The sequence below is a fragment of the Mycena indigotica genome (genome assembly GCF_014461135.1).
Source record: "Mycena indigotica strain 171206Taipei chromosome Unknown Mind.scaff0018, whole genome shotgun sequence".
Taxonomy (NCBI): Eukaryota; Fungi; Basidiomycota; class Agaricomycetes; order Agaricales; family Mycenaceae; genus Mycena; species Mycena indigotica.
The window spans coordinates 451,046-478,233 of NW_023503017.1; the positions used below are offsets into that span (position 1 = coordinate 451,046).

A 27,188-nucleotide genomic window follows, 5' to 3' on the forward strand; every position below is an offset into this window, starting at 1 on the left:
GAATCGGCTGTGACGCACCAGCCGATTCGCGAGGGAAAGCACAGCCGCGCGATGCTCAAGCGGGTCGCGGACCGCGAGCTCTTGAACGCGCCAGTAGGCCTCCAGAAGGCCCTCGATCTGCTTGTTGGTAAGGCGGGAAGGACGAGAGAAAACAGGCATGGTGGTGGTTGGAGGCAAAGAGTAAAGCGTGTGAAGATCTGCGGCAGTGACGAGAGATTGAATGGAGCGACCGGGTAGATCTCGGATGGCTTTTATATGGGAACCGACCGGCCGGCCGGACCGACCGGTGCCCGATGTGGAAGAGCCCGGTGCGCGATAATCAAGCACAGCTGGGTGGCGGCTGCCCTCCAGCAACAAAATGATAAGAAGAAATTGGATTCTAGGGCATCTGATAAGATGGAAGAGCGCCAATTCTTCCAAAAGATATCAAAATGAAAACTGATAAACAAAAACTCAAAAAGTCAAGTTCTTATCTGTGATATCAACTAGAAGAAAGGCACAGGTATTCACTGGAACAAGCAATCCAATAAACAAAATAATGGACGACATAAATCACCAGAAATAAGTCCGAAAAAGGAAATTTTGCCAAAATATTCAAGAAAAATTAAGTTAAATTCAAGAAAATTCAACAAATAATTTTAGATAGTACAGGGAGAATCTGGGTCAGACTTGACCATTTCTAAGCTTGGAGAGATGAGAAAGAGCTAGGGAATGCAAGTCACCAAAAACAGGATCTAGAATGGAAAAGTGATCTATAACAGCAAGAGGAAGAGAAGGAGTTTTGGAATTAATAAGGGCATGGTGAATAGCAGCAAAAGGGGAGCACTTGGGAGAAGCTAGAGAGGACTGAAGGAAAATCAGAGAAAAGAAGCAACCCAAGAAAACAAACAAACCTGGAACTGGTCAAACACCACTTGAATAGCATTTTCCAGTGCAGAAATCTTGGACTGCCATTGCTTGGCTAGAACAAGAGTCAGGAGAAAGAAGAAGAAAAATACAGAGCTGAAACTCACCAGCATCCAGGAGAGTCATGTTAGAAGACATAACTGAGCACGACAGAGTAGTCCGAAAAGCAACCAGCTCGTCATGACGGAACTCGGCCATGAGCTCGAGTAAGCGGTCGGGAGTGGTGTAGCAGCAGGGTTTGCCTGGATTAAGCAGACAGAAAGCGCAGGCATCACCAACGCCATAGCGATAGCAATGAAGGCCAAGAAGTGCGCAGTTGGCGCAAGAAGAAAATTTCTGGTCGGAAAATCAGGAATTTGACAAAATATAAGCAAAGGCGACGCACCGGGGGACAGAAATTAAGTGCTGACTCGACGTCGTCGATCGTATAGCGCGTTCGCGGAATTTAGAAACCTGAGGAAGAACGATGTTGCCTAGGCCATCAACTGTGCAAGGGGCAAAGCCGGGTGGTGGGAACGGGAAGCGAAAGGACGAGTCAACAGGGTCGAAATCGGGAGTATATGGCGGTAACAGGACCGAGGGAACGTCGGCGAGGACGCCAGCCAGCCCGAAGGGATATGCACCCCAGGCGAGATCAACGGCGAAGATGGCGCGCTGGAGAGACCAGAAACCAGTACGCTAAGCGGCAGCGCCGGCGGCGGTCGAGCACGCGCCTTAGAGGCCGGAGAGGACGATGGGGAAGTCGTTGGCCGGGTGGTGAGGTAGGACGAGGCAATGGTGGCATCCGCATGTTGAGTAGGCTGACGATACAGCCGTTCGCAAGTGGCTGGGAACGGCGTGATGACTGGGGGCGCCGGACGCGACCACAGAGGCAGACAGAATGGCATGGGGGAAGGGAAGCAAGGGAGGAGCGATCCACTCACCTGTTTAAGTGAAAAGACCCACTCAGTGGCGATCTCGAGAAGAAGCGGAAGTGTCATCTGTCAAAAAGTTAATCAACAAGGAAGACCTACGACTTTGGGTAACTGTCACACCGGACGCGGGCCGGCGCGTGGTCAGGAAGACCGGCGGCGGATTTCGGCCTAATCGGTCTTATTCGGACGCGCTGGGTTCAAAACAGAAGGCATAATATCATGCAACATAATTTAAATACAAAAATAACAACATGAGCAATGAGCAGCAAGTATCAACGATGGCGCGGTTAAGATTCGAAACGCGAATCCAGAGCAAGGCATATGACGCGGGCCAGGTGGTCGGATTCGCTCGACAACGACGCGAGGTCTGTGTAGCCCTCGTTGCCGAACGACGAGAGCAAAGAGGAAAGAAACTAGAGAAGGGTCAGCTGGAACAAAATGAGCAGCATAATCCACACCTCGAACAGTGCGATCGCGCCCTGGACAGTTTGCTCTACAAGATCGAGAGCGTAGTTGCGACAGATAGCTGTTAAGGATTAGTGGAAGTGGTAGTCGAAGAAACAGGGACCTACCAAGCTGGTCTGCATCGGAGACTTGGTTCTCCAGTTCAGTCCAAAGCCCCACTACCTCTTCGTGGCGCCACTCTTGAAGCGAGAGAAGGAACAAGTCGGCGTTGACGAACGAGCAGTCGTCCTTGCATCCGAAGACGCAGTTTGCGCAAGGGATACCGTTGGAGCGGAAGCGGCAAGGGAGACTGTTGGCAACGCAATACGCGCACTTGGCGAGGGCCTGAACACAAAGGTTAGCAAAGAAGATGGAGAAAATGCGAAATGTGCACGCACCGTGCCACGAGAGTGGATAGCGCGGTAGACGTCAGGTGTGTTGGCAGCGCGCGCATGTTCGTGAACGCGCGGGAAGACTCGCTCGCCGTTGGGGCCGGTCGACATCTCCAGAGGAACGGAGGTCGCCGGGACTTGAGAATCTACAGCCGAGGAGTAGACCGGGCTGTCGCAGAAGGATGAGGGGTCGGAGACGAAGAACGTGGAGTCGAAATAAGTGGGATACACCATTAGCATTCGGCGGGAACGAGCAAGAAAGCAAGCTGAAAGTGGGGGCTGAAAGTCAAGGCCAGCAAGAGGCCGCCTATAAATGCCAGCTGGCGGCGGCGCAGCAAAGTCAAATCACATCAATCAGAATTTCTAAAAGAAAGATGGTCAAGAAGCGTACCTTTTGAATTGAGTGAGGACACTCAAGATTTATTTTGGGGGGAGATGAAGAGCGCGTGATTCGCGCGCCCTTGGAATCAGCCAAGATGCCCACGAGGGGCATCTTTTGGAAGCACGACACCGCGTTAGCGGCGCGTGACCCGGAGATGCGGTGCGGACCGGCGCGAGAACGACCGGTGGAGCGCGGGGAAGCCTAGGCCGGGGCGAACGTGTTCGCCGCTGACTGATGGAGGCGCTGGAACTGCCAGCGATTGGGCAGTGCCGTTAACGCGCAAGACAGCGAGGATGGAAGGGTGGGTGTGTAGCACCCGTGTGGAGCGATAAGGACGCGTATGACGCGCGTCAGATGGCGGGAACGAGCGCGACAAGAGCGCGCGTCGGTGGACACGTGACCGAGCGACGGCGCTGCGGCGTAGGCCGATCACGGAGGCCGATCAAGGGGCCGGGCCGGCGGTGCTTCCGCCTCAACTCAGCGCTTCAAGGAGGTCCCCTTGGGACGAATTGGGTGCTTCAAGGGGAGCATTAAGCCCCTGAAATGGAGAGCAGTGTGTCAAGGAGGTAGGAATGGGGCGTTGGCGCGTCAAGGAGACGCGTCAAGGGGCTCCATTCTGGGGTAAAATGGAGAAGAGGCTGCGCTGGCCGAACGCGGGGGCCGATCACGGGGTCGCGTCTCGGGGAGCGTACCAAGGAGGATCAAGGAGACAAATTAAGGAGGTGCCCGATTGTCGGGGCCACCCCCGATGGTTTGGACGCTGACCAATGCTGGGCACCTTGTAATATAAATTGGGCATGCATTGTACTAGTACAGTAGTGAAGTTTGGCTTGCCCCGGGCCCTCGCGGGGTTGTGTTTTGGTTCCGTTACGTTGTCTCCGTTATCGCCGCTGTCTACGATCGTCTCCGTTATCGCCGTCTGGTCCGTTAAGTCCGTCTCCCCGTTGTATTGTTCCGCCGTCGTCCCCTCCGTTCCGCTTCAAGTCTTGTGACCGTGTTCGATCCCGTGCCTCAAAGTTCAAGATTACCTAATCGCCTGCATTGCGCCCAATTACATAATCGACCCGAAATTGTTGTCTGAATTGCAACTGCTATATACTTTAGTAGGAGCCCCCGAACTTGCGCGCTTGTGAAAAACCAAACTACCCCAAATCAAACTCCGACGTGATCCGATTGATCCGACTGATCCGAAGCTCGGCATAGGTGGTTTAGGTCCCGAATAGGTTGTGTGTTGTGTTGTGTGTGTTTGTTGTCTGTGTTTGTGTTGGAGTTGGGTTTTGTGTGGTTTTGTGTTTCTCTTTTAGTGTCTGTGTGTGTTCACCTTTCCAAGCGTTTCAGGTCCTGCTTAGAAGTTGGCCGCTCGGCGATGCCTCGGCACGCCACAAAAGCCTCGCAGTCAAGCTCGCAGTCCCAAGGCAGCAGGTTGTAAGCCCGAACAACCGCTAGCAATCGTGCTAGCGCTGGAAAAAAAGGTCATTGACGTTGGGTGGGAATGCGATCATGATCTGTGACCGCCGTGTGACATCACTGATGTGGTTCTTTTGCTTTTGACTTCCACCTCCACGCTGCCTTGGACTCGCCTCCACCAAGGTATGTCCTGCTGTCATACCCAGGAAAGCCCGTCTCCTTCAACTTCACTGAATCTCATCAAAAAAGTCAAAGCTCATTTGTTGCTCGTTTGCATGGAATTCGGGAATCGGCGGGCTTCTACATGAACGGTATACCGGGTCTTGTCCGCCACACGCACGCGCTGCGCCGCTGCCTTATCAACCCATATACAGATCAAGCCACCAAGGTACAATTTGGTAAAAATTGCAAGCCCACGCTGACTGCATCGGCAACAGACGAATTTGCGGTCTGAAACGCCTTAATTGTGGCATTACTTGCGAATTCCGGGAACCTGGCGATGTAGTACAGTAAGCATTCACTGGCAATCGAACAGAATAACTTGTGGGACCCACAGCAAGACCTGGTTCAGCTCGGATTGGGCGTCCTGGAGGCTCTGCAGCAGGAGCTTCGGCGCGTCTGTGCTGAAGTGCAGTGCTTTTTCTAGCGCGGCGGAGAAACCGCCGGGCAGAAGGTGAGTGGAGATGATGTCTGTCAAGTTGTTCGCGTCGAACAGGTGGGCCTGCGCGACGAGAAGATGCTTTCCGTTCGTCAGATCCCTTCTACGATCAGGTCAGTCTTTTCCTAATTCAATCGTGGAGAGTCCACTGACGATGCATCAATTGTAGCCAAGGGTCCCTGTGCGGCGCCAACTGCCTCGCCAATGGTTGGAGGGAATTTGCAAGAGTTGTTGCCCACCGCACGCTGGTGGAGGGGCACTAGATAGTTATCTCGTCAGCTCAAATTCCACATGGAGGCTGCTACAAGCGCCGACCTGCAAAACCGACAGCGGATAATGCCATTACAACACAAAGCAGGTGGAAGTTCATGATTGAGTTGGTCGAGGAAGGCCTTGGGTTGAAGAGGAAAGGTAAGGAGCGCAAAGAACGGCCGAATGATAGTGCTGACACCAGGTCAGAGGGAAAATGTCAACTTCAAGTGCTCTGGCACGGAGGCCTTATGTAGCTCGAAGGAAGTGCATCATATCGCGAAACCCACCAACTGCGATACGATCGGAGGCGGTCTGGGTTTTACTGTGTATATACAACGTGGCATCCCGAATGCTGATTTTATGACATCTAGGATCCGACCAGTGCATAGGATCATATCTTTTTCGGGAAGCACCGTCTAGGAACTCAACTAGTATTTATAGACTTATAGGACTTGTTGAAACTCTGACTGTTGCGGCTGCGAAAGTTCGGCTGTTTGAGGAAGTTTGGGATATATATGTTCATCCATCTGTCCCTATATTATTTTGGGATATATTAATGTTGTGCTCGATGAATACTAGTATTTGTGTGTGCAGTCCATTGCTGCACCGTGACTCAATTATGCAGCCTTGTAAACATCCGTGCAGACAGCACCACCTCTACATCAATCTTCACCCTTACTGTGACTTCAGTGTCCATGCGTCCCCGGATATTCGGCGGAACGAGTTTCTCCGAGTCGGCGACCGTGTTGTGACAGTGCACCAAGAAGTACAGCTTCTGCAGCCTTTCCAGCCGGCGGAGCTCCCCATTGAGGTGTGCCCAGTCGAGCGCGTCGAGCATGTACATGTAATCAATCGTGAGAACGAGCGTCAGCGTTTGAAGAGAGTTCGTTGCGCTTGCGAGCAGTACCCATGGCGCGTGCAGGCGGGTGCGGCCCGGGGTCGGTGCGTGGAAGCGGCGAAGGCCAATGTGCAGCGTCAAATCGGCAAGCTGTGGCGCGTGGGCCGCTAGCGGGAGATACGTGCGCACCTCCTCATCAGTAACGTGGTTCAGCAGCGCGAAGTCAAGTTGCCGGAGGTTGGGCCCAACTGCGGCGAGCAGTGCGCCAGCTGCTGGTAAAGCTGTAGGCCAGAGAGTACCGGCCTCGAGGGTGCGGAAGGCCGTTGGCGGAGCAGCAGCAAGCCAGCGCGCAATATGCCCAAAGGGATTGCCATCATTGGAGTATATCTTCATCCGGACGACGGTAAGGGTTGTGGGTGGCGGTAGATGTGGCGCAGCGCTGTCGTCACCGTCGGTCAGGAAAGCCCCTTGCACAGCGACTTCCTCCAAATGCGGCAGTCGGCCGGCCAGCGCAGTAAAATCGGCGGGAGAGCCAAAGGTAGTATACACTGCTGCCAGGTTTCTAAGATTCGAGAAGACGGCGGCAAACGTGTCAAAGGTCTCAGCCGACACGCCGACCCAAGACACGAAGAAGAGACGAAGATTGCGTACACGCGACAGCGCGGCCAGCTGTGGTACCAAGTTGCGGAAGGCGTGCACCGAGTCAAGGTCCGTGTCGGGCCGGGCTATCGATAGTGTATGCAGGTGCGGGAGAAAAGTGAGGGATTTCGAGCTGGCAAGCAGCTCAACAAAAGACCCAGAGTTCTGGTCGCGCAGCACCACTTCGCCAAACAGGAGTGGGCGGCTTAGCGCAAGCCAACCCCTGTTTACCAGGCCACATGCTGCGAGGGAGGGGACGTCGCCCTTGAGATGCTGGATGAAGAGGTCATCGAGCTCGGGAGGGAATGTGCCCAAGCTCATAGTGGACCGTGGTGGAGGAGAGAAGAAGAGTGTCGGCAACTGTCAATCATCAACGGCGCAATTACTGCCAAGCGCTGACTCCGATTCAAACACACCGATAGGGCAGTTTTCCTCAACGTCGGACGTTATATCTCGCAGTATTTCAACGTCGAATCTGGCTTTCCGTGTGCCTGTGATTAGCATCAACTGCTCACGTAATCGCTTGACATTTTTCCTCAACGACCACCTCCAAGAACGTATCTGCCATCCGCTCTGAGTCTATGGGCCCGGGGCCTATGTCTCAAACGACTTCCGCCCCTTGGTGGACGATAAAAGTCACGCCACCCCGCACACCTCAAACATCCGCCTCGCCGCGCGTTTTCTCGCCCCTTCCGCCATGTCCACCTTCGCCATTCCCAAAGGGATCATCGACTACAGTCTTGGGCCTCATGTGCGTATGCGCATCCACACTTTGCAGCGCAGCGCTGACGATAGCCGCCTTTTCAGCTCGCCGGGGCGTCTGTCGCAGCTCTGTTTACCGGCGTGCTCCTCCACCAATTCACCAAGTACCTGACCTATTCCACGGATGAGCCGCTGTACCGCCGCATATACGTTTACATCGCCGTTTTCGTCACAGTAGGGACCTCCGGCCTCGAGTTGTGCGTTTCCTTCCCTCCTCCCGACCCGCTCATTCACTGTACCCAAGTGCGACGTCTTGGGAGAGGATCATCCTTGGCGCGGAGTTCTTTGGCTATCCCGACCTGCCCATGACCGGGTCGGGCTCGATGATTGTACTCCTTCTCCCCTACACGCATCATTCAGTAGTTGACGCAGCTCCCAGACCGCCTTCCTCGCTATCTACGTGCAAAGCTTCTATCTCCACAGACTATTCCTCCTGTCTAAGCGCAACTGGTATCTTGTCACCTTCCTAGGCACTATCCTCGTCACGGCCTTCGCTCTTAGTCTGGCGGCTGTGAGTGGCTACACCGAGCCAACTTTTGTGGACTGCTTATTTTTCTGTGTAGGTCGGCCGACGCTTAGTTCCCAGGCCCACGGACAACGCAACAAGTCTGCTTCTATGTGCGTCCGAGCGCTAAACTTTCTTGCCTTCTCTCTGATTTGAAACAACTCAGACAATGTCCATCTCGCATTCATTCTCAGTGCGTATCCATTGACCATCGTGGAGCCTCGCTTGACCTGTTCCAGCCGGAGACATCTTGTTGTCGTCGACGACGGTTGGGTACCTTGTGTACTACCGCAAGAAGGTTCTTCCCAGTAGTGCCGGGCTCTTCATGAGCCTCATTCTTATCACGTTCCAATCTGCTGCCCCTGCAACTTTGTGGTGAGTAACAGTAGTAAGTACAGCCTCTCGATGCAGCTAAAACCCTGGCCAAGGATCATCGTCGAGTTCGCATTCTCCATCGCGTACCCCAACCCGCCTTCCGTTCCGTTTGCACGCGTGTCCGCAGCCATCGGGATGAACCTCGTGCTCGCGAAACTGTGGGCGATCTCGCTCCTCGGCACGCTCAACTCGCGGCCGAAAGAGAAGCCGCACAACCCAACGACCGTGTCCAACGGGGACAACATCAACAGCCAGGTGTACGTTAGCCGCGGTGGGATGCGCAATCTCCAAAGGGAATCGAAAATTCGGATACAGACAGAGACGACGTCGCTGGTGGTTCGTGATTCTGCATCGGATTCGACGCAGGCGCGGCCGCAATACAAATCGGGTATGTCTGGAGGGTCGGGGCAGGCGAAAGGCTGGACGGATGATGGAGAGACAGCTTGAAGAATTTTTAAATGAACTCATTCGGGCTTTTTAGTGTGGCCAACTCCAGCAGTTTTGTAGTCGCGCCAGTATGAATTGAAGAATTTGCAAAATGTCAGTACTAGTATAGCAAATTTCTGTTACTTTCAAGTTTGCTGCATTATCGTTCGGAATGGACGTTGCGACCTTCCGAGGTAGTCTAGCCCCGGCCCCGGTCTCTCCCGCACCACGGCCGGCCCCGAACCGAGGCTGGACGGCGACTCGATATGGCGATCATCGCGCTTGAATTTGACAGCTGGCAATTGGCTGGCATGGGGCTGTGTGTCGGGAGTTGTCAGCTTGTTCCTCCCGTCGTCAAGACTCATATATCGCTTGGCTGGCAGGCACAGCAGCCTTCTTTGAATCTTTCCTTCATCCCCCGTTGCTAAAAGACAGCTCTTGACGAGCTTGCTTCCACTCTTCTTCTTTCCCGCCCTCCATCGATCCCGCTGACGATCTCTCCCGATGTCCATAACGACGACAGCCACTGCACCTTCCTTGCCCCATGCCCAGCGCCAGCGCCTGATGCGCTCGATGCACAAGCTTGAGGCGGTCCTTGGCGAGACGCCCTACGTTGTGCTTGAATCAACTTCTCCTGGCCACCACTCGCGCTCCTTTTCCGCTGCCCCGCTGCCCAAGATGTACACGCCCAATGAGCGGACATCCTCGCTCCGGCGAGTCCACTCTTCCAGACGTGCCCAGCAAGAGTCTGTCGCTGTCGCTGGCCGGCCTATGCTCGTGATCGATGTCCCCTCGGCAACGCTAATGTCGCCGACCTCACTCGCGATGCTGAACCCCGACTTGGCCCCCGCCTCGCCGCTCACCCCGCCCGCCGACGATGTCTCCCCCACCAGCGATGCCGCCCGCCGACGCAAGCTCGCCAAGGTCATGCGGACACTGGGCGAGAACGTCCCGCCCGCACTCGTGTTCCCCGAATCCAGTCCAACTCCTCAGACAGTGAAGTCCCGCCGGCGGGCAAGCACATTGACGAGTCAGGTGCCCGACGTCGTCATGCCCTCTCCGAGGCACAACACCACCACCATGCTCCGCCCGCCGTCACCCACTCCAACTGCGCCGCGTCTGTCAAACGACTCGCAGCGCTCATACACTTCCATGTCGAGTCACAGCCACAGCAACGCTTCGTCGGGGTCCCAGCACTCGCGCGAGTACCTTGTGCCCACGCACCGCAGCGAGAAGGGCTGGAGCGGCGAGTGGGCGGGGAACATGAGCATGGACGACGTTGTCAAGGGGCTGCGTGGCCTCAAGATGAAATAATGGTTCATGATTATGTGTATGTGTGTATTGGCTTATCTGTTGTAATCTGGACTTTCTGTAGTTAGTTCACTTAGTTAGTGGTAGTTGTTTGGTTAGTAACTTTAGCATACTATAATCTCAATAAGGGTTTTTAATATTTTGGTTGCTGCTCAGTAAGATGAGTGACAATCAATCAATCCAGGGATCTGGGAAAAAGAGAACCCCAGTATAAATTTGACATAACTAGAATTGGACAGTATATGTATACATGAGCCTACTGTTCATCTGTCTACTTAAGTGATCCATTTCAATCCTTGATTAAACATACGCTGACCGAAGAGTAATTAATTAGACTTAGTAAAATAGTGACAAAGTGACATACTGTTATAAATGGCTTAGTAAAACTCGTTGATGGCGACCAGAAGCAACATGAGAACAATAGCACCAATGTATCTTGATATGGAAGGCATAGGTGGGGTGTAACATTTAGCCCAGTTGGCACCAAGAAAGTTCAAATCAATATCAATATCTGCCCTGCCATTACGGGATATGACAAGAGTACAGGGTTGGAACTTCAGTATGCCTTGTATAAGAGGGGAACACCAGATGATAGGAGAGGTGGCAGGGAAGGGGCCAATAAGCCAGCCATCTGTATCAATAGAATATTGTGGAATGTTGGCATCTGTATTCCAGATTCGAATTGTATGGTCACAGGAGCCAGAAACTACTTTTGTGCCATCAACAGAGAAGGCTACAGAGGTTATCCAATCAGTGTGGCCATTGAAGCTCTGCACTTCTGCTCCTGTAGCTGCATTCCAGATCTTAACTGTTGTATCACAAGAACCTGAAACAATCCTGGTGCCATCTGGACAGAATGCTACAGAGGTTATATAATGAGAGTGGCTATCAAAGCTCTGCTCTTCTGCTCCTGTAGCTGCATTCCAGATTTTAATTGTTTTATCACATGAGCTTGAAACAACCTTGGTGCCATCTGGAGAGAATGCTACTGAGTTTACCTAATCAGAGTGGCCATTCAAGCTCTGCTCTTCTGCTCCTGTCGCTGCATTCCAGATTTTAATTATTTTATCATGTGAACTTGAAACAACCTTGGTGCCATCTGGAGAGAATACTGCAGAGGTTACCCAATTATAGTGGCCATCCAAGCTCTGCTTCTCTACTCCTGTAGCTATATTCCAGATCTTGACTGTTGCATCCCAAGAAGCTAAAACAACCTTGGTGCTATCTGGAGAAAATTCTACAAAGTGAGAGCAGTTCTCAAAGCTCTGCTCTTCTGCTCCTGTAGCTGCATTCCATATCTTAATAGTTCCATGATCAGAAGCTGAAGCGACCTTTGTGCCATCTGGAGAGAATGCTACTGCAGTAATGCGTAGATTGTACTTATCCTTAATATTTACTAAGACTTCATCATGAACCATTGTGTCACAGTTCACTCTGATCAGATGAGGAAAGTATTTTCTCCAAACTTGGTACCCTCTCCTTGTGGCTAACTCTATTGCTAGACCTGTTATATATAAGTGAGGAGTTGACATCAGCCCTGGTCCATTTATATGGTAGATCCATAGAGATTGGGCCCTGTATAGACAATCTTTTATTATATCTGCTTTCTGAACCTAAAGCTTTTGTCAATACTCCTTGCCTTTGAGCTCTTCTAATATTGACCTTATGAATCCAACTCAATGCCTGGTCAAGTGCTACACGACAGTCTTTCTCTATCAAATGCATGGTCTCCATCCAAAATAATATCTTAACTTCCACAAATTTCTGTAGATACTGGATAATCTCCAGCACCCTTGGATTATCATGTCTAATTGACTTCAGATGTGCACCCCAGTTCCGGCAAGAGTATCTAAGCTCTACCCCTATTTGTTGCTTGATTTTTGACTGTAAGTTAACATCCTCCTCATCTGTTTGGTATGATGATGACAAGTCACAGATATTAAACTTCAGCTTTTCATCCAGAACCTTGAATACTGTATATGTGCGGTTGATAAAATAATCATTAGCTTCATCTCCATGTTTTGATCTTGCCCAATCAATAACAAAGTCATCAAATGACTTGTGATAAGAGTAAATGCATTGATCAGCTGCTGAGATATATAATACTGCACTAAAAGCCATAACACTATTTTCAATAGCTTTCATATCTGGCTTATCTGAAGTACTCTCCATGATAAGGGGAGCCAGAGTTTTAATGCTATGGGGTTGGCGGGCTGACACAACAGCATATAGTACATGCCGTCGCTGAACAATTTCTGATGTACCTGTTGGTAGCCCTTCCTGGAGAATGTATTTATATAAGGCGGCAGTTTGAAGCTCCACTCCTGTATCTGGACTAGTTAGTTTTCCGCTCTGATATAATCTCATCACTCTAATATGCTGTTCTTGCAGTGTCAGAGCATATTGTAAAGGCTTCAAGTATCTAACAACTGTGGCAGCATAAATGAAAAGTCCTTGAGCCTGCTGGACAATATAATGTTTATCCTGCCTAGATAATTCAGGCAATTCTGTATCAATATACTTCTGAATATCCCCTTCGGCCTGCCTTTTGAAATATTTTCTCGGAGTTCCTCTGCAAGTGTCACGGATAAGACCCGGCCCGTCCGCTCCGGCGCTGGTGTCGGGCCATTGCGGGCCCGCAACACGCAGCACGTGACGACAGGGAACATGCGCCCCAGTAGGAGGAACGCACACGTGGGAAGCACGTGACCGAGAACGACGCGTCGAGCCGTCGCCGAGCCCAACTCGACACAAGGGGACTGGGGAGGAGTGCTAGGAGGTCAGGAGTAGCGCCTGGCCCGCAAGGGATGTACGATCGTCCCCTCTGCGGCCAGGAACGGGAGCGAGGAGGAGGAGGAGAGGCCAGGGTGTCCGATCACCCCCTTTGCGGGCCCGCGTATATAAGGCGCGATAGTGTACCCTGTACTCTATCGCTTAGATCGTCTGAAGAACTACCTTACTCCGTGCGAGGAGACGCTATCGACTCATCGGGCCCGACACAACCCGATTCGAACCTTCGACCACCGACTACGGCAAGGGACCGAGTTCACGGGCCCTTTCGGTTTCGATCTACCCCGCCCGCCATACTTGCGGGCCTGACTACCCGTCTGTTCTGTTCCGGGTGCGCGTTCTTAGGAGAAGTCCTTGCACGGACCGACCCGCAGTCTGACAGCAAGTCTAGCAATTTCAGGATGTGGGTGGCTGGTGACTAATAGCTTTAAACCCCTGAAGTCCTGATTGATTTGTTCTATCAATTGCTCAAGAATATTATGTCCCTGGTCCCATTCAATCTCATCTAAAGCATCAATCACAATAAGATGTGTGATAGATTGGTGTTGCATAGATTTCTTCCAGGGGTCTACCAGTAATTTGACATGTGTACCTGAAGAGGGAACTATAGTATCCAGAGTTATATCAGACAGACTTTGAGCATATGGCCCATACTCCTGGAGAAGCTGTCGAGCAATGGTAGGGATAATATTGGCTAATGTTCTTGACATAGGTTCAGTTCTGGAGCAGAAGAATGATGCAGCCAGTCGCTTCTGTTCTTTTAGTTCTTTGCAGATTGTATAGGCAATAGTTGACTTTCCAGAGCCTGCCATACCACTAAGCCAGAATATTTGAGAGCTATTTGGGTCCTCAATCCAGGTTTCAAGTATTCTCAGTATATCTTCTCGGGTTCCTGAAGTACATAAATTTCTTGAGGTATCCAATTCTTGATCAGCATTAAATAATGCTTTTGATGCAAAAGGTAGCTTCTCAGCCTAATGATATATTGTGAAGTGTGAAATATTGTGAGGATTTGTTATACCATTGTAAATTTCATTGTTTTGGTTATATCTTGTGCAATTGATCGAGTCATCGCATCCTGTTAGAAAAAAATTGTCAGTTTAACTGTATCAAATTCCAATACTGTATCCCCAAATCACCCTATGCTCATCCAGGCCAATAGTCAGCTCATCAATACATGCTCGAATATCCTTAGCAAAGTCATTGGGTTGTATGAAGTTCTGGATTTTGAACTGGTTCAAGTTCCGCAATCTCACAGCTTGTCTGGTGAGTAATCTAAATTATTGTGAGATCTTGATATTAATAGCTAGCAGCCTGAATACATACTGTGCCAAGCTTTGGCTGCTTTTAATGACAATAGGATTGTATTTGTCCCCTTCAGTAATTTGGTGATTGATCTTTTCCAGCTTGCCTGTGAGCCTCATAACCAAGCTCTCCAAGCTCTCCTTATTATCCTGATATTCCTATAAATATATTAGATCCATGATAATACGACATCCAGATATACAATAATCAAACCAAACACAATATTTAAAACCTGCAAAGGAGCACTAAATGGAGGAGGGATCATTGGCTCCACAACTTCCATAATAGCTGATAGTCCCTTCAAAGTGCCTTGAACCTTTTCATAAATAATCTTCTTCCAGAAGGGTTGTGTCTATAACTCTTGCATTTAGAATAACCATTGATAAAAATCCCAGTTACTACCTGCAGTTGCACCTCATCATCCAGTTGCTGTAGTGTAAGAAATACCTGGAAGCTTCCATCTCCTTTGTTCAAAGCTTCCAATGGAAGAACTATAATGATAAGTAATTTACTTACTACTTACCAGAAGTAGAGCACTTACAATCTCCAGTGGCACTCTTGTCTAGCAATTCCTGGACTGTATAAGCATGCTGGACAAGAAAATCATCTTTGCCCCATTTGTGTGAGTGGAGAATTGCAAAATTCAGTTTCACATCTTTTGATTCAATCACACTATTATATAGTTTTTCAGTCAACTTTGAGTACACTAGTGGTATTCCACTCACATTTCTTCTCTGATACTCCACTGAGTAGTTGGGATGCTCTTGCTCTTCTTTGTTTCAATGAGGATTTTCCCAGTTGGGCTTCCCAGGCGGACAACAGCATAGAGCTTCATAATCTTCCCTGCTTTTCCGTTCAAGTTGTTTGAGTCTTGTGCTGGCCATGGATTGACTTTACAAAGATCAGCATTGTTGAGGGCTACATAGATGGAGGCTCACTGCGGAGAATGTAGGTCTGGGACATGGTGGTGGGGGTCAAGTGCAAGCAGGCAGCGATGCTACCATGAGGCAGCCGCATTGCTATCCTTGACATGAGAAATATATCACAAAAAGAAGTGGGGAAGTTGATCCAGCCAGCCACATGCTATATGATCGCACGCAACTTGAAGGTGTGTTTTTCGTCATGCTGTAGTTCACTTTTTGCAATCGCTGGGTCAAGCTTGCGAGAACTACAGTGTGAGAAAGGACGGCCTCAGCTTCGCGGGAAATTTCACGAAAATTTGGACTGAAACTTCAAGACAGCAAACCAGGCACCGTGAAGAGTCGGCGCCGGACCAGTCTGGACTCGGATGAACCCCGCAACAACTCGGGATTCAAAGTCACCAGCACAGTAACAGAAAATCCAAGTTATGTCAAATGTTTGGCGCGGTCTGTCGAGAATAAACCTTTGACGGTCACCGTCGTGACAGCTCTCACCGTCGTGACAGCTCTCTTCCACAACCTCCAGGAGGCTCGACCCCCACGCGGAGTTCACGGTGCGAACACCAATCATGACTGTCTTCCAAGCGCGCACAGCGACAGACCCATTGCCTTGGACGGAAGAACCCCCGACCGGCTGTCCTCTGTACGATTAGTATTTGATTGGAATTCATCAGATTTACAAGCTTGTGCCGCTACCAGTGAGGCATGAATGCGCTCCAGTTAACATCTACAAATGCGGCGCCGGGGAGCGACCGCAACATTATCAATGGAAGAACGAGAAGAATGCCGCGGGTGACAGAGTAGAAACTAGCGACAGTTACGGCCAGACCCCAGTTGGTGTGGACAGCCGAATTGTCAACCATTGCGAAGCCCACAAAGACTGCTGGGGCGATGACGATCGTCAGCGCCGAAGCGCGCCAGAGCCACATTTCGACAACGGAGGACAGTGGACTGCGCCAAAGAGGGACCCGCAGAGGAGCTCGGAGAAGACTACGGTGCGGAGCGTGAGCACGTGCTCGGAGAGGCGCTCGTAGTCCGTGTATGTTGTGCACCAGAAGGTCGGGACAGATGTGGCAGAGAGAGGATCGTACACGTGGGGCTCGTAGAGGTTCATGAAGACGGAAGTGAACCGGCTGGACCACGATATGCTGGGAGGGTGTATCTTGACGGGCACGACCTCATTCTGCATAGTAGTAGCAGAGAGCTGGATCGGATTGCGGACATCGAGCGGCTTCGGGAGCCAGAGCAGCCACGTGAGCCCGTTGAGCGTCGCGAAGGCCAGTGTGGCGACTTCGAGTGTGGTGAGAGGGAGGTTCTGCGCCCGCCCGGGCAACACATTGGGCAATGAACCAAATGCCTTGGCATAGCGCGATGCCCTTGGACAGCACATCGCCTTTGCTCTTGTCTGCGATGTCCGATTCGCGAGTAGCGTGAATTTCCTGCACCACATCTCCGGTCATGAGCTGTTTCACTGTGACGATGGGGTGGCCGTCGGCGTCGGCGAACCCGCCCATGACGAGGAAGAAGCCATGGGTGAGCGATATATGGAACTCTGCTAGTCATATCAGCCTGCAACTTGGAAGCCTGAAGGGACCTGGTGCTTACCTCGAGCAAAAGATTGGGCCATGATGGCCTGCTTCGCCGCCATACCAACAATAATCTCAGGCGCGATGAGCGCCGCGGCCATGAGCTTTACCCGCTGCAGCAACGGTCCGTTGGTAGTGACGAGTTGCCATTTCGCTCGCCTCCAAAACCCAGCTCCGCGTTCGGGTCTCGCGGCTGTCGGAGGAGGAATGTTCGGGTGCACGGACACCCAGATGCACAGGAATATGGTGGCCAGGCAGCCCCACACGATGTCGAAGAGCCGGCGGCAGTTGTTAATGTCGGTGCATTCATCTGCTAGTGCCGTCTGCCAGTGACCGGAGCGGGAGTGGGCACTAGCCGAGGCGTAGGCGAGGAGGAAGAGCATTTACAGCAAGGCTGCGAGCAGCGCTATATAGAGCCCCGGCGCTTGCGAGCATCACCTGAGATCGACGTAACCAATCAGAAGGAACACTGCATGTGACGCCCGTGACTACTTGTGATGCATGCCCGTTACTGACACTAGTGACGCGTAATTTGAAATTTCAAAGCGCCGCTGCAGAGCAAACCCTCATGTACATGTGTATAGACACTCTGGAGTTTAGCATGATTTTTACTTCCAAAAGTTGATTCCAAATTGAAAAAAGTACTACTTTTTTGCACAAAAATCTTTTTACAGGAAACCAATAGGAAACCAGTTTGTATAAAGTTTTCCTCTTGCGGAACTATTTGTGTTCTGTAAAAATATTTTTTGTACAAAAACTAGTACTTTTTGAATCAACTTTTGGGAGTCAAAATCATAGTAAACTCAGAAGTTTTTTAATTTAGGTGTTTTGCCAAAATTAAAATGACCTTTAGTATGTACTACCAAAAACATTACTTTCAGGATGCAAAATCATCAGACTTAAGCCATTTTGGCAGCTAAATTCAACAGCGGTTTTTAATTGCTCAAGAATTCCAAGCACTTAGAAGTTTGAACTACACATTGTCATGCAATTCCAGCTATGTTATCAACTTCAAGTTATCATGCCAGTGCTTCACACAGCTAACTGCTATGTCACAAAATCCAGAATTTGACTATAATCAGTTCTAGCTGGCTATAGTCACCTACTGGCCTATAAAATTTCGGGTTACCCATAGCCTTTGAAGAAACCTATAGTTACTTATATAAAGGCCTATCCTAGCTATAGCTAAGATAGGTGCTGATAATCAGGATAGACCATGATAGGCTACTATAAGTGATGCTCATAAGTTTTTCTAAAAATTTCTGACAACTTCTTCCTCTGGTCTACCCTCTATTACCAGTAGTTTCAACTCTCCTAGTAGTATATTACTTACACTATGGAATCTTACACTATTGAGTAGGATTTGAACAGTTAACTTTATAAACCAAATATAAACTGAGAAGAACAGCGGAGCTACACAACTAGACAGATTATGAGAGTCAGCCTAAATATAGGCATTATTACAATGATTCTTTCTCAATATCCAGGGCTGTAATTCTGTTTATTACAACTGAGGCAACAAGACTGCCAGCCTAGATATGATAGTTAACTTACACCAGGTATCTATTTTATAATATAATAACTACCTAACTATATTGCTTGTAATGGCCTATTATCAGTGTTTGCCCTAAGACCTGAGGGCTTAGGTTAAGGGTTGGGCCTTAGGCTGCTTAGGGCCTAGAGCAGGCCTTATGTCCCAAAAAGGAAATCATTTGTAAAATCATCAATTAGCCATAAATAAACATATATTATATATTCAGAGAAAACAATGTTCTTTAATCATTTAGTAATACCAGAGTATAATAGCTTGCCTAATCATCACTTATAGGAGCAATCAGAATAGAGTTGTTGATTTAGTCATTCTATTAACCACAATCATTAGATATATCTGTTATTATATATTATTATAATTAATAAAATAAGATATTATTATATTTTAATTAACTTGGATATCATGACACTTTATAGGAAATTTTAACGGTAGAGATACCTCAAGATCTCAGAAAATGCACTTTTTGGATGTTAATTCAAACATTATAGTCTAATCTGCAAAAAAAGTATTATAAAGCAACAAAGTATTATAAAGTCAGTGTGATGTGTGACATGTGAACTGATTAAAATATTACTATATTGGTTACTAGTAAGTGTATATTGAGGCTATCAGGGACTTGGGCTTTATGATAATTATTTGATATAAGAAAGTTGGCCAAGCCTATCATGAGCATATACTGCTTATAGGCTGCTGCTAGCCTATCTATAGTTGGGCGGCCTAGGCCATAGACAAGCTATTGACAGCCTATCAGTGCCTATCCAGACTACTAATAAGTTGCTATAGGTCTTTTGCCTATTTTGCGACATTAATATCGAATTCATAATCACAGGGCTAACTACTACTAGTAGTGACGACTGGTACTGTACTATTATTATGGCCAGTCGAGGGGTCTGCGCCTAGTTGCGCGTCGGACCGTCGTTCTCGGCAAAGTACTCGTAACTGTCCCCATTTCTGGCGCTGCGCGGAGGTCAGTCAGACGCGGTGGGAGATGCGGCATGACATACGCTTTGAAGGGGTCGCGGGCAGCGAGGGTTAGCGAGGCGTCTTTGCCAGACGCATAGACATCCGTTGCGGCGAGGCTGTTGAAGTTGGACGCAGCGTTGACGAGCAGGCCGCCCTGGGAGTAGGAGCCATTCACAGGCGCTACGCTGAAGAAGCGGGGGCAGACGTCGATGACAAAGTTGTCTGGGTTATTCACGCCCACGAAGTTGATTTCGCTGTTGCACCCGCAGTTGTACTGGGGGCGGGTCAGCAAGCCTGGCAATTGTGGGGAAGGGGAAGCGACGTGCGGTGAACGACCCGAAGTGGGCCTGGGCGACCTTGCGGAAGTTGGCGAGGACGTTGTCGTGGTGGCCCTGATCGTAGTTTCCGAACCAGGCCTTGAAGCGCGCGGTGTCGCCGGTGGTCTCGAGATAGTTCACTGCAGTGTCGGCGTAGCGCTGGGCCTGCGCAACCGCGATGACCAGCTTCCCCTTCTGCTGTTCAGAGCAGCCCCAGTATTCAACGCGCTTTTCGAGGCTATTCTCTGCTACCCGTGTCAACCGGCGCTGGGAAAAGGCAAACAACCAGCTCACCCGGGCCGACTGTCAATGCGGTGACTGAGAGCGCAGCGCAAGCGATAGCGAGAAGGGTGGTGGCCAACATAATTAGTGAGTCGATTGAAGGTTGGGGCCTCACCTCAACGTAGAGACTGTTTATATACCGGCGTGGATGATCATCGTCACGATCGATGCGATGCCGTAACAGCATTACAGATGCCCTTGGGCAGGGTGAGCTTCGCTGCCGAGTCGTCCGCTGCTGCCTGTGCTTAGACGACGTTGACCGTGCGAGGTACCCTGAGGTACGTCAGAAGAAGAGACGAGTCCGGGCTAGAATCGGAATTCAGTGTCAACAAGTCAGTTGATGTTCCGGTTCAGGTGCTTCCAATTTGAGGTTTTTAAGCTGAGAGCTTCAAGTTGTATGGAGCGATAGGCACTCACGAGTCACTACATGTCTTTCAAGTCGCTGGATAGCTTCTCAGGAGCATTAAGCACTCATTCCATGCCTGCGCTTTAGCGCGCCGCCGCCAGTGTGTCGTGGCCACATAAAGCTTGCATAAAGCAGCATTAAAGCTGTGTTCATCGAAGTTCGACACTGGTTCCAGAATCGGCGGACTCCAACTTGTTTCACTGCACCCGCAGCAAGCCCAGAGACAAAGCACTTGGAATGGTGGAGTACCAGTAAACTTGATTTGCAGTGGGAGACGCCGCCGCCTGAAGCGCAGAGGAAAAGACCACAGTGATATAATGCCACTGATATTCAAGTTCTACCAGTGCAGACGATGGGTCGGGCATTGGTACCCGTTGGGGTTATTAAACAGGTAGAGCTGGTGGTACTCCTCCGCATCCCACCACGGCCCGGCCTCCTGGATCTGCGTGACGATGGCGGTGCCCTGCGGGAAGTGGTATGGGAGGAGCATGGAGACAAGACGGCGGGAAAGACTGACGTTTGGCGCAAAGTGCTTCGCCTGGACCTCCTCCGTCACGCGCTTGGCGGTGGCGGCCTGTTCAGCGGTCGTGGTGAAGATGGCGCTGCGGTATTCTGGCAAAATTAGTAGGATACTCGGAGTGGGTCGACAACGCACGCGTGCCGACATCTGGCCCTTGCTTGTTCTCCGTTGTCGGGTCGTGGGTGCGGTAGAAGAACTCTACCAGCTCCGCGTAGCTGACGAGATTTGGGTTAAACTCGATGCGGACAGCCTCGGCGTGACCTGTCGCGCCGCTGCAGACAGTGCGGTAGTCTGGATTCGTGGAAGTCTCCTTCCCGCCCGTGTACCCAACTGTTGTCTTGAGTATGCCCTTCGCGGGCGGGAAGTGCTTCACGAAAATGTGCTCAGTGCCCCAGAAGCAGCCCGAGGCAAAGATAGCAACTTCAGTCGTTGCTGAAGGCGATATCAACAATCGGAGAACAGATAAGTCGGCCGCGTACAGGTCATGCTGGGGCTTGAAAGTATTGTTGATGATAGACGAAGCGGGGGAAGATATAGTACGGGGTCACGGGCGGAGATGAGAAAGCCGCAGCCGTTGCTGACGCCGTCGACAGCGAAGGCGATGGTAATCTGTAAGCCAGCAACGCCGTGATATCCGGGCCGGCCGCGAAGCCCGGTAACATTCATTACGAGGAACAAATTTAGAATGCAAGTGAAAGAGCGGTTGCTTGTCATGATCTTATAATAACCTGACACGGGCGATATAAAGTGTTCATGAGGAAGAGTGGAAGAAGGATAGCTCATAACGATGCGATAAAAGCCTTGTCATTCTCGATGAACGACGGACACCACTATGGTGTACCCTCCTCCGATTCCGGAAGTCCCGCATATCCCCCCATAGGCAACACGACACCGTAGTTCTTGCGCTACACGCGCTGAAGTCGATCGCCCGCTTCGCACAAGTCGATAGGTCCAATCGAGGGTCCGTCCCTACTCGTCAGGTTCAGAGCGCGATGGTATGGCTAGCGAGCTCCAGCCCTTGTATCCTTTTCAAGCCACACAACGACGCAATTAAGGTTACTCAGGCTGGTCATCGTATCAGCCATTATGTATGCCGAGCCCGATGATATCGACAATGAGGTGAAAGATTGCGAGCAGAGGAGAGTGGCGCTTGGCGTAGAGCGCAGGACCCAAGAGCCCCAAAACAGGCCGCACGTAAAACCGCTGGATAGGAATGCAGACAGTAAAGACGCGTTTCAGCGTCAATTCTGCTCCAATAGATCGTCCCATATAGTCGAGAGATAGTATGGATATCCGAAACGACGTCCATTTTGTCGCGCGGTTATCCAGGCAACGACGATTGCGCGGATTTCACCCTCGCCGACAAAACAAGGGATATAAGAGGCCTCCGGCGGTAGAAGGTCTTGATATATTGCAGGAATAATGGGAGGGCATTCCTCTTCCTCAAAAGAGGGCTTTCGTGGTGGATTCGTGGCAGAATAGCGAAAAATTCGGGGCGGAGGGATTGGGAGAAGGTGTGACAGTAACGGGATCACATGATTTGCCGAGAGAAAATTTATAGGGTATATCGCCCAAGGCTCTCGCTGTGGCTGGAAGCGGAGGGCGTAGAAAATTTCAGTATATTGGGGCGAGTTTCGAAATCCGGTTTCCCCGAATGTAGACGCTGAAAATGAGGGCATGTGGGAAAGACGTGCGAGGCATGTGGTGCTTTTTGTCAACGACGAAAGGTTATCGTTTCGCAGGCTTGGACAACGGTTAGAAGATGAAGATTAAGAGCATCATAAACAACTTACTTCAGCGCAGTCATACACAAGGAAGCAGTTTGACTACGAACGTCAATATTCAGGGTTAGCGAAAGAGGGAGAGACGCACCAAAAGTGACCGGGAACCATTGCATCCGTCCAGCAACGAGGGCTCGTCCTGCGGATGCCACTCCTCCACAATTGCTCCGAGTTGAAGCTTAATACATAGTACCGTTGTTGCGCCAGTGCAGCAACCTGGAGAAGGAACCTTGACGAGAACCGCAGAAAAGGCATTCGACTCGGAAACACCAGCGACATACTGATGGGCATTGGCAATCACCAGTCCTGCTTTCCATGGTCAGCTCGTGTGATATCGTAAGCGGCGAAGGTCCCATTAGAATGGTTCTCAATCCCATCGCAGCGAAAGCAGGGGTGGTTTTGCCAACGAAAAGTAAGGACGCGGCGAGCGGAAGAGAGGCGGAAGCCGCACCGTCCCAAACGACCTTTCAATTCCAGATGTCTTTGGGCTCAGGGAGGACCTTCTTCAATAGAGGATGCTGGAGCCTCCCGGGATCGCCAGCCTCTGGCCGTTTCCGAGTGAGCCTGAGATGCGTGAAGGTGTTTGGCTTCTATTTGAGCATGGCTGCGAAATGACGAGGAGGAGTGAAAGCAAAAAGTTCTTGTGTGACCGTGATGACTCATGTCTTCTTGACCACAACTAAGTAAGGTGTCTTTGGAACTCCTACTTACCGGCTTCTGAGAATTTCAGGTCCATTCCACACTTGTTGCCACTCAAACTGGTTCTAGGAAAGAGTGTCTTACATATGGCACTACATTTTCTGTGCATATTAACCACCAACTTGAATCAACCATCTTCCTTCTTCACGCTCCTGCTCCCACTGGCATGGTCTCCATCTGATTTACGCTGCAGGCAAAGTAGCTGATGCGGCCGCTGGCGTCGAACTAGATGCACTTGCTTCAGTACTCAACAACTCGTCGCTCCCGACACCAGCTGCCAAACATTTCTGGGTGAGCGCAAGGGCCTGGTCGAGCAGACCTTGCGCGTTCTTTACCCGAGCGGCGTTGTTCTTTGCAGTCTTCCCAGCCCCTCCGTTCCTTGACCTGCGGTAGACGAAACTCAGTGCATGAAACCGACATCAAGAACGGCCACATACCCATTCGCACTTGTATCGACAGTGACCTGGCCCACGAAATTCCGCGCGTCAGCAAGCGCCTGGGGTGTCCCGCCTTCGACTGTGGACGCGTCGATCAACGCCAGCTGGGCCTGGAATATGGGCTTCGCATCCGGGATTCCGACGCTGGGGTCGTTTCAATAGTGTTTCATTCAACTCCAAAATGCTCACAATGGGTCGATTTTCGCCAACTGAATCTGCGCGTTCGAGACCACGTTGTCCAGCCCGGTACACTCAACGACAAAGTGCCCGTCAGGGGCGAGGTCGTTGCTCAGACTGCTTTTGGGAGCGGAGTCGGCAGCGATGCGTAGCCTGACTGGACCTGGAGAATTGAGTTCGGATGAGCTTGATGTGAGGAGAGCATTGGTACCAGCCAATACAGAGGATGCAAGAGCGGCGGCGGTGAAGAAGGCGAGTCTCATTCCGAGTCTTGGTCTATGGTTCCGTCACAGATATGGAAAAGGGAATGCGAACTTGAAGGGACACCAGGTCCGAGATAGAAAAGGGCGACAAGGGAAGGAAAAGTTGCTCTCTTCTCAAGACCACGACTTCCAATTTATACGCTCGGTCGGCTCGGGTTTGCAAAACAAAGATGGCTTTGGCAGAACATGAGGCCACATTGAATGAACGCGGTCGTCTTCCCTGCGGTCAATAGGATGCTCCCATACCAGGTAGTAATTTCCACCTCTGTTAATATCGTTATTCATAACAATCAACGGTCGACAGCAAGGGGGTCCCAACTTTCGAAAATCGGATATACCGTCGAAAAGTTTTTTTCAGGCCATCTGGGACCCCCCCCCCCTCCCCCCTTACCATATCGGGTAATATATTCCCATGATTGCACATCATGTGACCTGTTGATGCGATCAAAAGCGCCGATAAAATACACATTTTGAGTCACATTCAGTAATCTCCTCTTACTTATGAGTAATATATAGGTCTTGAGGCCTTATAGAGTCACTAGTAGACCATCCATGGCTATTTGTAATCAATGAGCAATGACATATTCATGACACCAGTCACACTGTAGTCACAGTGCAGCCTAACCAAGGTGTTGTAGGCCTTCCCATAGGAAAGTTGCAAGCATATTATATGCCTACATAGTATTCCATGCTAAAATACTACAAATGTAGTACAAAGCCAACCTCAGGCCTGCCAGAACCCCCCCCAAACTTTTGTATAGCAAAAGTTTTTTTCACCACCCCCTGGGACCCCCCCCTACCCCATGTCCGTGATAAGGATCTTGGGACCCCCTTGGTCGACAGTTGCGACTTCCCAACTTGAAAGTACTCAATGTGGAATCGCGGAATATATAGAGCGATCGCTCGGCCCTTTATTTCTGTTATTGAAATGGCAATAGTCTTCGAGGCAGCTTGTGTGTGCGGCATTGCTGAGCAATTTGTGACCAGTGAGTTGTCATAACTCAGAGATATCAGCTTGTGTCGTGCTGAGCCTGAGCCTGCAGCGGGGCACCGTTATGGCCCGCGAATTTACTTGGACCTGGGAAGCGGAGCCGTACGGGAAGTGGAAGCATTTATCTCCGAGGAAGAGAAAAGCCAGTAGCACTGGCCGCGATTTAAAAACGTGCTGACTGTCGAGGTCGGCATAACTTGCTAGTAGTATAAGAATCACTAGCTGAAGTCTTGTCATTGTTAAAGGACCGTGATGGTGCAAATCAGCGAGGTTTCGAGTGCCAGTGGCTGACGAGGAACGGCTTGGTAAGTATGCATAGTCTTGAAACCAACTCGTTTACTATAGTCGACCAGATGGGTTTAATAAATGATAATAATAATAATAATAATCGTTACACATGTACTCAAAAGATTGATCCATCTTGGAAGAGTTCAAGTTCATTGTGAATCCCTACTGCCAGTGTGTCCTACACCTTGGTAGAACTTACTTATACTGTACTACTTGTACCAAGTCTTACTTGGCTGCCAATGGCCATGACTGGCCATTACTCTCATATTAAGCAGATGTCGTGTGAATGTATGCACATGTTTGGCATTGGCTTTAATAATTGATTTGCTCCACACTTCCATTTTTGGGGTCACTGCTGTTAAAGTCCTAAATTGGTAAGAAGAGCTGTAAAATGGGACTAATCCTAATTGGGACATAAAGCTGTAAGTGATGACTTGCACCCAGTCCTGTGAACAAGTTGTATCTAAGGTGATTTACAAGTAAATGTTCTCAAATTGCCCACAAAGTGAGAAATAAGTACACAAATGTTAGTGACTTGGGTTGCACTCAATATATACTAGCAACAGATAAGAAGGCCATTGGGCATGTGTGTGCCATTCTGTAGTTAGTGGCAATGTTCTTAATTTTAAAAAATTATGTTATTTTAGCAATATTCAAGTTTAAGGCTGGGGCTATGCCCCAGCCCTGTCTAGTATTACCATAAGTATATATATGAGAACTTATGAGCGTAGAAGCCGACTTGTATGTGCCAGTGGCAGTGGGACCCGATGATGGTGCTATTCAAGTTCCCGCCAAAAAAATATTGAGATGAATTTTCGCCGTTTCGTGAAATTCGTCGAAATCCATCCTCCCGGATCACCAACACTAATCACATGCTTGGTCAGCTGTTTCATGTCCGAACAGCCGATGAAGGTCTCGACTCTCTCCTCAATATGCCATGCTCTGGCCGCCAAGTGCCCCCCTTCAGCTCATGCATATCATGACCATGTCGCACGGAGCCTTCATCGTCACTCTTTCCTGCCTTTTTACCCTTGTGTTCCTGCCGGACCTCATTTCCCGAACAACACCCGACTCCACGATTCTCCGCTGGATTGTATGGAGCAGAGACGCATTAACGCAGGCTGGGGCGGCCTTTTCCTTCTGTGTCGCCATCGGAATGGCGGTAGCCATTGTCAAGGACGGGCTTGTTGTTGTCCTTCACATCCGGGACATGTGGCAACCTCCGATGTATTTCGCGGCGCATAGTGGTGTGCCACCTTTGGTGGAAGACGAAGCGCCGAACACTACAAGCGAGTCTCCCCCTCGGCACCGGTGGTCAGCTTTCGAGCGTGGCCTCAGCGCCACCGATGTTGTCAACAAACTGATGATTCTCTTCGTCGCCTCCGCGCTAGTCTGGTATGAGCTTCTTCGCCTGAAGCTCGTATCCCCTGAGGCGCCGCTTCGCATCCACGGGTTCACCGCATTTCTCGTCCGTGGGACCTTATACGGTGTGGTCTTGGGCGTGGCCTTGGTGCTATCAAGCTATTCCATCGCGTGGTTATGGTGGAAGAGCAGGGAAGTCGATAACGATGATGGAGAGGCACCGGTGGAAGTGGAGGTGCTCGAAATCGAACGCGATGGGAAGATCCGCGCTCCGTTGAAGTTGGAAACGGTTTAAATTTAACAAGTGCGTTACCACGTTCTTACTTCTTCCCAGAAAC

The 27,188-nt window shown here is 50.2% G+C and overlaps 6 protein-coding genes across 6 annotated transcripts; 3 read left to right on the top strand and 3 right to left on the bottom strand.

Moving 5' to 3' along the window:
• Positions 1–5,968: 5,968 nt before the first annotated feature.
• Positions 5,969–7,159, bottom strand: MIND_01407600 (uncharacterized protein; the record flags this gene model as incomplete). The annotated part of the gene is made up of 1 exon (XM_037370474.1): positions 5,969–7,159. The coding sequence occupies exon 1, from the start codon at positions 7,151–7,153 to the stop codon at positions 5,969–5,971; it is 1,185 nt and encodes a 394-aa protein (XP_037213066.1). The 5' UTR covers positions 7,154–7,159.
• Positions 7,160–7,529: 370 nt separating this feature from the next.
• On the top strand, positions 7,530–8,921 carry MIND_01407700 (uncharacterized protein; the record flags this gene model as incomplete). The annotated part of the gene is made up of 8 exons (XM_037370475.1): positions 7,530–7,583; positions 7,640–7,791; positions 7,839–7,923; positions 7,974–8,105; positions 8,158–8,212; positions 8,266–8,292; positions 8,339–8,474; positions 8,528–8,921. The coding sequence occupies 8 exons, from the start codon at positions 7,530–7,532 to the stop codon at positions 8,919–8,921; spliced, it is 1,035 nt and encodes a 344-aa protein (XP_037213067.1).
• A 483-nt stretch (positions 8,922–9,404) lies between these two features.
• Positions 9,405–10,214, top strand: MIND_01407800 (uncharacterized protein; the record flags this gene model as incomplete). The annotated part of the gene is made up of 1 exon (XM_037370476.1): positions 9,405–10,214. One exon carries the CDS (start codon positions 9,405–9,407, stop codon positions 10,212–10,214), a length of 810 nt encoding a protein of 269 aa, XP_037213068.1.
• Positions 10,215–16,127: 5,913 nt separating this feature from the next.
• MIND_01407900 (uncharacterized protein) lies at positions 16,128–17,195 on the bottom strand (the record flags this gene model as incomplete). Its single annotated transcript, XM_037370477.1, has 3 exons — positions 16,128–16,516; positions 16,563–16,778; positions 16,832–17,195. The coding sequence occupies 3 exons, from the start codon at positions 17,193–17,195 to the stop codon at positions 16,128–16,130; spliced, it is 969 nt and encodes a 322-aa protein (XP_037213069.1).
• Positions 17,196–20,669: 3,474 nt separating this feature from the next.
• MIND_01408000 (Peptide methionine sulfoxide reductase) lies at positions 20,670–21,635 on the bottom strand (the record flags this gene model as incomplete). The annotated part of the gene is made up of 3 exons (XM_037370478.1): positions 20,670–20,944; positions 20,988–21,284; positions 21,332–21,635. 3 exons carry the CDS (start codon positions 21,633–21,635, stop codon positions 20,670–20,672), a joined length of 876 nt encoding a protein of 291 aa, XP_037213070.1.
• A 4,790-nt stretch (positions 21,636–26,425) lies between these two features.
• Positions 26,426–27,145, top strand: MIND_01408100 (uncharacterized protein; the record flags this gene model as incomplete). Its single annotated transcript, XM_037370479.1, has 1 exon — positions 26,426–27,145. One exon carries the CDS (start codon positions 26,426–26,428, stop codon positions 27,143–27,145), a length of 720 nt encoding a protein of 239 aa, XP_037213071.1.
• Between the last annotated feature and the right edge of the window lie 43 nt (positions 27,146–27,188).